The 12,440-nt window shown below is 44.8% G+C and overlaps 1 protein-coding gene across 1 annotated transcript; it reads left to right on the forward strand.

Annotated features, from left to right (window-relative positions):
* Positions 1-7,948: 7,948 nt before the first annotated feature.
* evx1 (even-skipped homeobox 1) lies at positions 7,949-11,755 on the forward strand. Its single transcript, XM_030411493.1, has 3 exons — positions 7,949-8,557; positions 9,451-9,689; positions 10,086-11,755. The coding sequence occupies exons 1-3, from the start codon at positions 8,194-8,196 to the stop codon at positions 10,611-10,613; spliced, it is 1,131 nt and encodes a 376-aa protein (XP_030267353.1). The 5' UTR covers positions 7,949-8,193; the 3' UTR covers positions 10,614-11,755.
* Positions 11,756-12,440: the final 685 nt, after the last annotated feature.

Raw genomic sequence — 12,440 nt, forward strand, 5'->3', positions numbered from 1 at the left:
CCCCCCACTTTAAATATCCACAGACACATTTTAGGCGAATGAAGAAATTCGGATGTAACGTCATGATTCCATGTGAATATTGCAGCACTCCACTTCCGACGTGTTTACAATAGGCAAAGGCAGAAAACAGCGCTGTACTTGGCGGTCCGTGCGTGTTTGTACATAGGAGGCAGACGCGGCTGGAGGCCAAGGTCAAGTTGAAAGTTGCTGTCTAGCCATCCAGCCTGTCGGGCTATTCAGGCTTTGAAGGGACCGTCTGAGCTCTTGAAAAGAGCGGAAGAGGGGTGAGAATTCCTGTCCCAATGAAAGCTATTGGAGGACATTAACTTTTACTATCATTTTGTTTTCTCCACAGTTTATTCTCACGAGCTAGTCTGTGCCCGCTTCACTTGGGTGGTGCGTGCGCTGCTGTGTGTCACAAGAGTTGGAGATATAAAAGGAATGTTGTTGTTTTTATTATTTGCAGATCTTTTGGAGGTGTTTTTTGGCGGATACGTGTGAAAATGGCGTTGATCCCTGAGAAGCGGGGACGGGATAGAGGTGTCGTGAGTGTGTGCGTGCGTGTGTGTGTGTGTGTGTGTGTGTGTGTGTGTGTTGTGTGTGTGTGTGTCTGGTCTGCTGGTTTGTGTTTACGACCAGTGGCTCTCCGTGTATTCTGTGTTGGGGGGGAAATTGAGCTTTCCCTGGATTTGTTAGCAGAGTTTCAAATCCAGCGTGAGTTTTTTTGGCCTGGTTGAGTTGAGACGTCGTTGCTGGCGCGTAATCTGCTGCTAGACAGATAAATGGAATCAAACGGAAGCTGCCACACAAGTGCGTAAAACACTGACGCAGCTGTCTGGTTTCCAGCCTATAGACGTGTTATGTTTATTTAAATTATAAAATCAATGCTTCTTTGGTCTCATCTGCTTCCTTTGATAAACCGAAAAGCTGAACTACCCCAATATAAAATTAACTTAAATCATTTTGAATATACAAAACCAAAAAGTCCCCAAAATTATATATAGAGCATGTGGAAAAACTACATGATTTCAAAGGTTTTAAATAAAATATTCTCTCTATACTTTGAAAAGAAGCTGTGAAGTTGTGTGGTCTACCTGCACTGAAGAAAAAAACAAAAACAAAACTGCGGAACCTAAAACAGAATTTGCCGAACAGAGCAAGAAATGATGCACAGAGATTGTTGAACGTCACAACAAACATGATTGAACGGTGGAAGGCGGTTTGTGTTGCGGCAACAGAATATCTTGTATTGTACTACAAGTTTGGCTCATGCGGGAGCTGCACTGGAGACAGTGGAACCACGTGGGACCGCGTTATTTTTGATTTTCATTTAGTATTTAAAGTCACTGGATGGAGGAAATGCGTCAACTTTGATACAACTAAGAGAAGAAACGCAAGAATTAAAGTCAGGTCGTGTGTTTGAATGCAATTATTTAGAAGGATATCTTATTATTACACGGACTTTTCAATTTCACATTCATTACGAACAGGATTAACCCTCTCGTTATAGTTAGTCATTAAATTGGTGAGTGTTTATAAGGGTGAGAAGGCTTCTGCGTTCTAAATGTGACCAATCTCCCCTCCTGCGTTGCAAAAACTCGCTCAGAAAATATATTTTTATTAAACGGATTGAAGAATTTGCACGCAATCTTCCGAAATTCATTTTTTTTTTCTCAAAAAAACTTAGCGTATTTACTCGCAACTTTTCTTCATAAACTGACCTGAAATGTTTCGCAGAGGCGTCACAATTTTGGCAAGAAACTTTATCTAAGCTATGATAAATCATGTGATTCAAGCGATGGACACAGACGCCAGGAAGCGCCAAGCAGAAAAATGATAAGCGATGAAATCATTCAGCAGCAACATGCAGCAACAACTGATTCATGGAGTCACTGTGCAAGGCCTGGCCTGTTGCGCACTGCCCTGTGGCGCTTTTCTTCCTCAACTCAGGCAAACCAGGCTTCAAAATAAACACAAACGCGTTAATCATTAACTGTCCCTCCTGACGCCGTGGCTGTCATGTTACACCATCTATCGGTGTCACGGCCACCATATCATGCGCTCTGGTGCTGTATTATCTGCGGCGGAGATGCGTTCAAGGGATCATGTCTGCGTTTTATCCACGTTTGGATCATTTTATTCTTTCGCGCTGCAGTCACAACAACTTTACGCACTCTCCAAGGTGGCCGCCGGCGCGCACATGTGGTCAGTCCAGACAGGAGACATCCCAAACTACAATGAACACACACACACACACACACACACACACACACACACACACACACACACACACAATGAGGCGGCGCACACATTGTCCCGCCAAATAGTTAAACATTTTGTTCCAGGGACACTCGTCAGAAACATTTACAGCTGATTTGGCACTTAATTCTTATTCAGTAGTGTGCAGAAAATAAATGGAAAATAGAATTATTCAGACTGATTTATGATAAAGTTGTATTTTACGCAAGTATCTTGTGAAATATAAAGTATTCTTGAATTTGATATGGAACCTTACTGATCTATGTGAAGGATCCCTGGAGCTTTCTCAGACTCTGGGACTTGGCAACGCGGCCTGAAGGCTTTTCTCTGAGGTCATTATCAAGGTTCAACCCCCTCTTGTTTGTACTGGCATCCCAAATTGCGCACTGAAAGAGGGCATTTATTCCGCGGCCTCTGCGCCTCAAGCCTGAACGAGTGAAGCTGCGAAAGGTCCATATAAAGTTATGCTCTGCAATAAATTTTTATCTTTAATAGCACAAATTGTGTTATAAAACGAGGCTGCTAAGAAGAGCTACATGCAGCCCAGTGTCAGACGCGTTGGTGACACGTGTATAAAGCAGACGGCCTGTCAAAAAGTTGTCAAAACATAACAACCAATATGTTTCTGTGGTCGCGGCAGTGAACCACAGGGCGGTCACACACTTGCCTTTTCCATATTTTCTGGACGGTGGCCTGCGGTGTGATTATGAAGGATTGCGTAAAAATAACAAGACAAACTGACCCACTACAGTCTCGGACCCACACACAGGAAGCCACCCAAAGATCTCTACTTTGGTTAACTGGGAAGGCTTCAGTCCCGAGGTGATGTTGTTCCTTTGACTGACGTGTTCAGTCTGTTTCTGTTTCTGCAGCAGAACTCTTAAATGTTGCGTTAACAGCCTGCTAAAGCTCCGGCCCGTGAGCTGCATGTGAAATCATTTATTGGCATGGAGGAATCTCCGCAAATATGAACGTCTGCAGTTTGTTTCACTCGGTGTTCAGCCGGTACTTAGTTACACATCTGTTGCATTTTTGATGGGCATTGCAAACTGCGTGGACGGAGGCTGTGACGGATCTGAAGGGAGGAAAATAAGCGACTTAAAACATCTAGTAGCAGAAGTCTGTAAGCCAGAGAGCTAAGAAGGAAAAAATATATATGTAATTTATGTGCTTGTATTATTTGTTCTCTGGAGAAAGTGCACATCAAATTATCATTCATATTATTGTTGTTATTATTATGGAATATTGTGTTTTCCTTTATTGTTGGTTATTTCTTATTTTCTGTACAGAATCCGCCATGTTGGCCTTTTATTTATGGATCCAGCTCACAGGCCGAAATAAAGGAACATATTTCTGTGTCCAGCATCACGAATATGAGCAACTATGAAGTTAAATTAAATATAAACTCAACCTATATTAAGTATCACGTCCCTTTACGCGCCAAACACGCGTGTATTAAAAACGCACACCTGTTATAATTCAAAGGTTTTGTTGTTTTCTCATTGCAAAATATTTTTTAAAAAATAAATAAAATGATGCGTGTGCGGAGAAGGCATGGCGCCGATTGCATGTTTTTTAAAATGTTCATGTAATTTAATTTGGCATTTTGTTTTGTTTGTTTATTTATTTTTTGCTCTTTTTAAAGAATTACCCACGAAAAAAACGAAACTAGTCGCAGAGGTTCATCAGCAGCTGCTCGTCGTGTCATAACCAAACTGAAAATGAAAAACTGTGTGAGAAAATAACCAACCTGAGAACGATCTAATTTATTTTTTAATTGAAGTAGAATGAAAACATGATATCTATATAAAATGTTTCCTCTGTGTGGTGATTTTTGCGTGATTTGTTTACTTTATTATCAATATTTTCCACATCCACATTTTGGAAATGTGGCTTATTGTTTTCACACGATCAAAAATAAATCTGCTTTCCGTTTTGTGATTGATGGATTAAAATCAAATGTACCACTGTGCTTTAATTCATTGATAATATGACTGAGCAGCGGGGACAAACTCTTCTGTGTTCGATATGCAAACAATCTGCGCCCCAGTTATCTCTTTTCCCCGCGCGCTCCGTGAGTCAAACACTGGGATCTTATCGGTGGATGTGAAAGAATAAAACGCTTATGATTCACTTCAGCCGTCCGTCAGTGCTATCTGTAACACCCCGTCAGTCACATTTGGATGCCTGATCGTTACGTTACACCCACACAACACGCAGTAAAGTGAACTGGAGGATTGTTTTGCGAAATACGAACAGAAAATCCGCCTCCAGCCGACAGTCCGATATCAGCAGCTAAAACTCCTCCAGACGAGATGTAAAGGAAGCAGCGGGCCGCACACTGGCGATGGATCTGATGACAAACACACTTTCTAAAAATAAAAACCCATTTGCAACCAGACGGACTTGTAAATATCACCTCTCAGAGATGCCAGGGACGCACAGACCAGCCTAAAGAATCACATGCACTCTTGTGAAACGTCAGGGCTTTGCACCTGGTGTGTTGCCTTGCTACTGCAGAATTGGTGGTAAGCCATACCACCATGATGTTTCTCCCCTTTAATGGGGTACTACAAGCCTGATCTCAGTGGCTTGCTAAGCCCTTCGTGTAATAGGGTTTGCAGGATGGAGCGGGGAAGAGCGATAAAAGCGGGTCTTGCAGCGCGGAGATTTCCAGCTGTATAGTCATCAGGACATGTTTGGCTCCCAAGGTCAGCGAGTTAACTCTCTGGTAGCTGCGTCATCCTGTTTCAAGGCCAAGTTGAAGCAGCGGAGGCGGGAGGGGCCATGATAATGAAGGAGAGGCTAGATGTTATTTTCTTCCAGGTCCTGACTCCTTGTGTGAGACGCGCTGCGCCTCAGCCAGCGGCGCACTGAACCTCCACCAAACCCCATTCATGCGCCATTCTAACACGCTCTCGAACACTTTTTGTGCCAAAAGGCAAATATTCTGGCAGGTCTGCACGGCCAGAGCCGAGGATTGGATTACACTGGCACTACTGCGCAGGCTCCATGGTCAAGTTCAAGTTGGGCTGGCTAGTAAAAGTGAGGGGCGCATTCTGCAGTGTCTGCCGCGGGGGGCGCTCCCCCTCTTTGATCTCCCCCTGCAAAACTAGACACTGAAGCAGAGCCGTGACCGCGTCCACTCCTCTGCACTCTGCCACCAAGAATGTGCCGGATTCAGCCCGACTTTGAAAAGAAATTACTGCGCTGCAAATTCCTTCATATATATCAGGTACAAATGGTTCCATAATCTCTCACAATCTAACCCCTCCAAACCCATCCGCTGTCCTTCACTATCTAAAACACACACAATATAAGTGGCACTACTGTAAACCCACAAGGTCACTGGCGTGTTGCGCAAAAGCCTTTCCAAGTGTTATCTCCGGATGATCACAAGATCTCATCTGCCCTGGCCAAGGCCTATTGCATCATTCTGGTAATAACAAAACAATGGGACCTTTGCCATCTCAGGACACTGAATAGTAACCCATCTTTATGATTTTGAAAGCAAAGTAAGTCACTATCAAAACAAGGGGACGCTTGAGTCAGCAGCCTCGCATGTGGTCTGAAAAATATCAATCTGACAGAGAAATATGTTTTAAGATTAACCGTCATTTATCAGATCACGTGTCTCTCATTTGAACGGGACCATTTACTGGGAATAGAAGCTCAAATCAGTCCTGAAATAACTGACGCCGACTAACTTTCGCGTCCGTGCCAAGAGTGGAATGACACAGATTTAATTTGCCTTCTCTCTTCGGGCTCAGCAAGATAATTATGGTTCGACTGAGAAATTCCTGCAGTCCTTCAGCTCGTTTCGTATGATTTTCCATCAGTTTGTGGTTCTTCATTGACAGCTTGCAGACTGATTTGTGTTTTGCGCGCTCTTGGTTCGCTCTCCAAAAATCATAGCCAATCATTTATTTAAATAACAACCGTTTACGACACCAAAACTCATTGATTCAATGTAGCATTGACAGATAGAGACGTTTTGACTGTGATAACAGCCCAACTCTAAAAAGCAGCGACATCAAATCGTCAGAGGGTGAAAGGGGAGAGAGACAGAGAAAGAGAAAGGGAGAGAGAGAGGAGGGAGGGGGGGCACTTTTTTTCCTTTGCTGGCCAGATGAAAGAGTCGAGGGAGAAAAGCCAAAGGAATTTCCCTCACTCCTCCTCAGCTGCCGGGGCTGGGGGAGGGGGCAACCGCCGCCTCCGCCGCTGCTGCTGCTGCTGCTGCAGATCGGGGCCTTTTCCCTCATTCGGACAGGCGAGGGCGCACAAGGACAGCGGAGGCTGCTGCTGCTGGAGCTGCACCGTCTGCCTCCCTCTCCTCTCTTTGGAGACCACATGACTCCACCTCTCTCCTCTCCACACAACATCATGGCCGTCCAAGTATCCCACTGTAACCCTACTGATGCAGATCTGATTTTTAAAGAATGCAGAGAAGGCTGCTGGTGTGATCAGATCCCTTTTTCTTTTCTTTTTAATGACAGAGAGGAGCTGCACACCTGACAAAATATCAGGCTGTTAAAAATCATACTCTAAGGTAAGTTATAAGGTGCATGTCGTTAATACAATACCACTACTAAAGTACACTGATAATGAGTGCAGACCTAATGTCCTTCTGTTAATTATATCCCCTCAATACACTTTTTATTGCCTACAGTAATGAAGCATATAAGAATAAACCTGGAGTCAAGGAGCTGAAAGAACTGAAGAATTGTGAGAGTCAGTCTGAACACATATTGTTCAGCAACAGCTGGAAGTTGGAGCAGAGACTGGGTGAATTTGGTCACAGCCTCAGAGAACATCAGTGGACAGTCTGCGCACTGCACCCTTCACAGTCAAACGTCACACACATGATGGGGCTGCATCTGCTACAGCTGTTAAACCCACATCAGGTCTGTGACTCCAGGATGAGCAGATCTCTTCTTTCCTCTGAAGACACACGAAGTTCACCTGATCACAGCCATTAAAAGGAACACAAGCTCTATAATATTTAAATGCTTGTGAGAGAGCCAAAGGCATTGTACTGTAATAATATAATAGTTTTAAATATGTCCCAATCATTTGATAACGACAGGCCGTCCAAGAGAAACCAATAATGATCGGTTTCAATCCGCGCTGCTGACTTTAAAGACTCTGACCCCGGAAGACTTGACCTCTGAGGACTTTACTTGACTCCACTTTAGGTGGAGATGAGAGATGGAGAGGAGATGAGGCACTAAAGAGGAGAGAGAGGGGGAGAGTGGAGGAGGAGGGGAGGGAGGGAGGGAGAGAACTGAAATACAAGTGTGTGATTTCCTTAACACCTTTTTTTATTATTTAATATTCAAATATAATGAAACTATTGTGAAGTAATTACAATCACTGACGATTTGAAATTGTGGATGATTTATTGATTTAATTAGCATTTTTCATAGATAGATAGATAGATAGATAGATAGATAGATAGATAGATAGATAGATTGTGCTTCTCCCCTTGCTCCCCCCGACGCCCCCCCTCCACCTCCACCTCCATCTCGACGCTGCCATTTCTCCGTCTGTTTACCCATATCCAATCAATGCGTGTCGTCATCAGGGGGGGGACCGTCATGACGGCTGGCCTATTAAGAATGACAGCTCTGGAGAAAGAGAGAGAGAGAGGGTAAATGGTGATCCCTCCCAGAGCTCCCTCTGCGCACTCTGGAGCGCTCTCCTCTCAGGGTCACACCGGATTGCATCCCCTCATTTTTTCCAGAAGCCTCTCCTTCTCTCTGGGACTCACTCAGCACCCCCCACCCACCTCCACCTCCACCTCCACCATCACTACACACACACACACACACACACACACACACACCCCTCCAACCTGAGAATCATCGCCTCGGTTTTTGACGGCTCGCACTCTCCCGCGAAGTCGAGGGTTTTTTTTTTTAAGTCGTGCTCGTGATGGAAAGCAGAGAGGAGATGGTGATGCTGCCGGAGGGAGGTAAGCTTGGCAAGAGCGCCTCTAATTTGACGGAAGCCATCGGGAGCCCCGCGCGAGAACCGCAGGGGAAGCCGGGCCACAGGAGCTGTCTGAGCCCCGGCGCTGCGCCCTACTCCCGGGACAGGACGGAGGTGGTGATGGAGGAGAGCGCAAGGAGGAATTTGTGCGCCGATATGAGGCCAGTCGGCACGTCTTCCTCCGGAGAGAGGCACCGGATTGATCATCGCCACAAAGACGGCAGCAGCTCAGACACCGAGTCGGACTTCTACGAGGAAATTGATGTCAGCTGCACGCCTGAAAGCATGGACTACCCCTCAGCTAAAGGTAGGCGTACGAGCTGCATGCCAATGCAGCTTTTTGCGACTGCATGGTTCTGCTAATGAAGTTGAGCGACTGCCATCGTCGATTGTGCCTCTCAGAGATGTTAATATCCACCTTCTCTTTAAAAAAGCATGATTCATGTGTATAAATGTGCGTTAAAACGATTTGTATGATAACAGTTTAGCCTTAATTACATGAATATGAGTAGAGTCAGTGCTGCACAGCTGTTCTGTCAAGTGACCAGTGTGGCAGGAGACACGCTGAGGTGACACCCACAATCCGACCAGACGTTTTCCTCTCCGAGTTTGACAATGAGTCACTCGTGCAGCAAATCAGCCTATAGCACGAGGAAGAAAGCAGGATTTTATGTAAACCACAAGCAAAAAACGTGAAGGGAAGGCCAGAAAACACCGGGAACTGTAGAGTGCAAACACGTGAAACTGTTGGCTGTAAATGTTTGATATAAAAATAACGTATAAATATTAATATCAATAGAAATGTGTGGTTGCTGTTTGCATCACACAGTGAGAGAGACTGGACAACAACAGAACCTCATTATTCATCTTCATAATCAACTAAAATTATGTCTGAACATCAACATTCTCTGAGAAATAATATTATATATAATGTAAAAATATTTGCAGGTAGTTGTCACGAGGCTCTGAAGACTTCAGAGCCTCGTGACAACTGCCTGCAAATATTTTTTTTATATATTTTATTAAAATAATCATAAACAGTCCCGTTAGAATAATGAAATAAGACAACTAGAGTTAAAATATTAAACATGAAACGAATCAAACACATTAAATATTTTGTATCAATTAAATTATTCTGCTGAATGTTGTTTTAAAGTCTCTGATAATAATATGCGATGAATTAATCTGCATCTGATTCAGGTCGAAATGTGGATTCTCCGGGCCATCATCCAAATGAGACCGGTTCTGACCCGGGTACGAATGTCCCGGGTCAGGGCTCTCTGTCTTACTCGGCGGATCAGATTCGCCGGTACCGGACCGCGTTCACCCGGGAGCAGATCGCGCGGCTGGAGAAGGAGTTTTACCGGGAGAACTACGTGTCCAGGCCGCGGAGATGCGAGCTGGCGGCCGCCTTAAATCTACCTGAGACCACAATCAAGGTAAGCGGAGAAGAATCAGGCCTCCATCCGCCAACACAGGCTCACAATTCTGTCTGTCAAAATATAATCCTTCAGAACTTTTTCCTCTTTAAACAAATGATTCTGAAATTTCAGAAAATAGAGACGAGAAAAAAAAACACAACAGAAATTGAGCAAATGTCAAATGTGGAGTCTGGACTTTGCAGCATTAAGAGGCGTGAATATTATTATTATTTTCAATTATTTGAATTTATTTTTTAATTTGGCTCAAACACATAATTGCAAAAACTCGCTACAACCCGACTTCAAATTCGTGCGTAAAGGCGGAACTAATCCAAGCTTCGTATCTTTTGTTATTGCGGCTTCTATTTGAACCCGTGGTTAATGTTTGACCCGGTGTGTCTCTCTCTGTCCCAGGTGTGGTTTCAGAACCGCAGGATGAAAGACAAGCGCCAGCGTCTGGCCATGACGTGGCCTCATCCCGCCGACCCGGCCTTCTACACCTACATGATGAGCCACGCGGCCGCCACGGGCAACCTGCCCTACCCCTTCCCGTCACACCTGCCGCTGCCTTACTACTCCCATCTGGGTGTCGGAGCCGGCTCGGCTCCGGCCGCCAGCGCTTTCCCCAATCCCCTGCGCTCCATCGACAGCTTCCGGATGCTGTCTCACCCCTACCAGAGGCCGGAGCTGCTGTGCGCCTTCAGACACCCCTCCCTGTACCCGGGTCCGACCCACGGCCTCGGTCCAGGAGGAAGCCCCTGCTCCTGCTTGGCCTGTCACTCCAGTCAATCCAACGGGATCTCAACCAGGCCCTCCGCCTCGGACTTCGCTTGCTCCCCAACTAGCAGGACTGACGCTTTTGTCACTTTCACGCCTTCAGTTCTCAGCAAATCCTCATCTGTGACTTTAGACCAGAGGGAAGAAGTGCCTCTGACCAGATAAAACCAAAACAACTCTCCTTCTATATCAGCCTTTAACTAAGCGTTTTAACATATTATATGATCAGGACTGAAGCAGCATGAAGATGTAGCCTGTGAGCAGTGAAAGACAGCTTAAAAACTTGGGGCAAGATAATTAGCCAGATCTTCAGCTATGTGACGCACAACGGATCTCCCATTACTGCAAAAATAATAATCCCACAGCAGAGCCAGCACAGTGGGCTGAAATATGGCGGCATGGACGCGAAAGCAGATTTGATTTTTAGAGGAATAATTTGTTGTGTGTGTGTGTGAGAGAGAGAGAGAGAGAGGGAGAGAAGGGGGAAACGTTTAAATCTCCAGTGATGGATGGCGCAAAGGTTTTTCACCATTACTTGTCGCGTCTTTACGCGTCCAAATGGACCTCCATGTATTGTTAGTTACGCGAGAATGATGCTTTCCATCTCTCTTTTTTAACAAGGGGATTTGTTAACAGACTGCGGGGCCGTCCTCATTATAAAGCAGCTCTCCACACGCGGGGCCCTCCTCCACCTCCTCCACCTCCTCCTCCTCCTCCTCCTCCGCGGCGGCCCGGGCCGAAATGTGCAGATGCTAGTGAAAATTAGTAAGTGATGTATATGTACGACCCGGTGAATTTTGAGTGTTGAATTAATGATAAAACCAGGAAGGGATCGTTACTGCCAAAAGGTAACAAGGCGTCAGGGGAACGGATTACTACAGCCCGCGCGGTTTGACGAGGAGGGGGGGAGAGGAAGAGGAAGAAGAAGAAGAAAAAGAAGAAGAAGAAGAAGGAACCAGAAGAGGATGGAGAGACAGGGAGGACAATCACAAGTAAAGAAAAAAAACATGCAATTCAAACACTTGTATTCTCTCCATCTACGATCAGAGAGCCACTTCTTAAATCTGATGAACATGTGATTAATATTTGACTCCAGGCCTCTTTTAAAAAAAAAAAAAAAAAAATTATGATAATACAATTCCCTTTCTCGCTTTGCGCAGCTGCAGGGGCGCCAGTTTAGTGAAGGTTTTATGGACAAACAAGTGACTGATTATTGTTTTTATGTTGTTGTTTATTTTATTTTATTATATTTTGGCTGGGTTGTCCTCAACATAACTAATTTGCAATAAACACTGTCAAAGAATCAATGGAGCGATGGAGTGTTGTGTCTTCTAGGAAAGAAAAAAAACAAAAACAGCTTTATGATTTATTAAAATAGCCAACAGGAAAATGAGACTTCATGCTTTAAATCGAGAATAAAATAAGACTCAGACAAGTTTTCCTCCCTTCAGGTTATTTTTTTCTCACCACCACCCCCTCAGATAATAACACTAATTTTGTTCTCAAGTGGTCGGTGTCAAAAAAACACCAGCGCGCCCTCACATCTCCAGATAGGACCCGCTAGATTGACCGTGACAGTTAAGTGGTCCCCGGGCTCCGCTAACGGTTCCTCATATTTTCCCCTCCGAGCACTTAATAGACACGACAGAATTAGTTGTCTGGAGATATTGGAAATGCAAAGAGATCGATGGTTCGAGAGAGGCCCGCCACCAATCAGAGGGGTCCTTTAATTGGCGGCATTTGACCGGAGACTGCGCAAATTAAAAGCCTTTTTTCTGAGCGTAATGGGATTGTGGCCCGCGGAGAGACGCACAAATCACACTTTATTTCAAAAAGAGAGATCAGAAGTTATTGCAGCAGCGCGTTCAGTGTCCATCTGGCACAAATATCGACGCCAATCGAACACGTGAGGATCGAAAAATACTAATTATTCAGGTGAAACGCGCTCATCCAGCCTTTACACTAACGAATAATTAGCAAAGCACATTCATT

The sequence above is a fragment of the Sparus aurata genome, chromosome 3 (genome assembly GCF_900880675.1).
Source record: "Sparus aurata chromosome 3, fSpaAur1.1, whole genome shotgun sequence".
NCBI classification, from domain to species: Eukaryota; Metazoa; Chordata; class Actinopteri; order Spariformes; family Sparidae; genus Sparus; species Sparus aurata.

Bases quoted from the DNA above. Each gene is read 5' to 3' on its own strand.
- evx1 (XM_030411493.1), top strand. From the start codon at position 8,194: ATGGAAAGCAGAGAGGAGATGGTGATGCTGCCGGAGGGAGGTAAGCTT. The intron at 8,558-9,450 runs GTAGGCGTACGA...CATCTGATTCAG, and splicing joins GGACTACCCCTCAGCTAAAG to GTCGAAATGTGGATTCTCCG. The intron at 9,690-10,085 runs GTAAGCGGAGAA...TCTCTGTCCCAG, and splicing joins TACCTGAGACCACAATCAAG to GTGTGGTTTCAGAACCGCAG.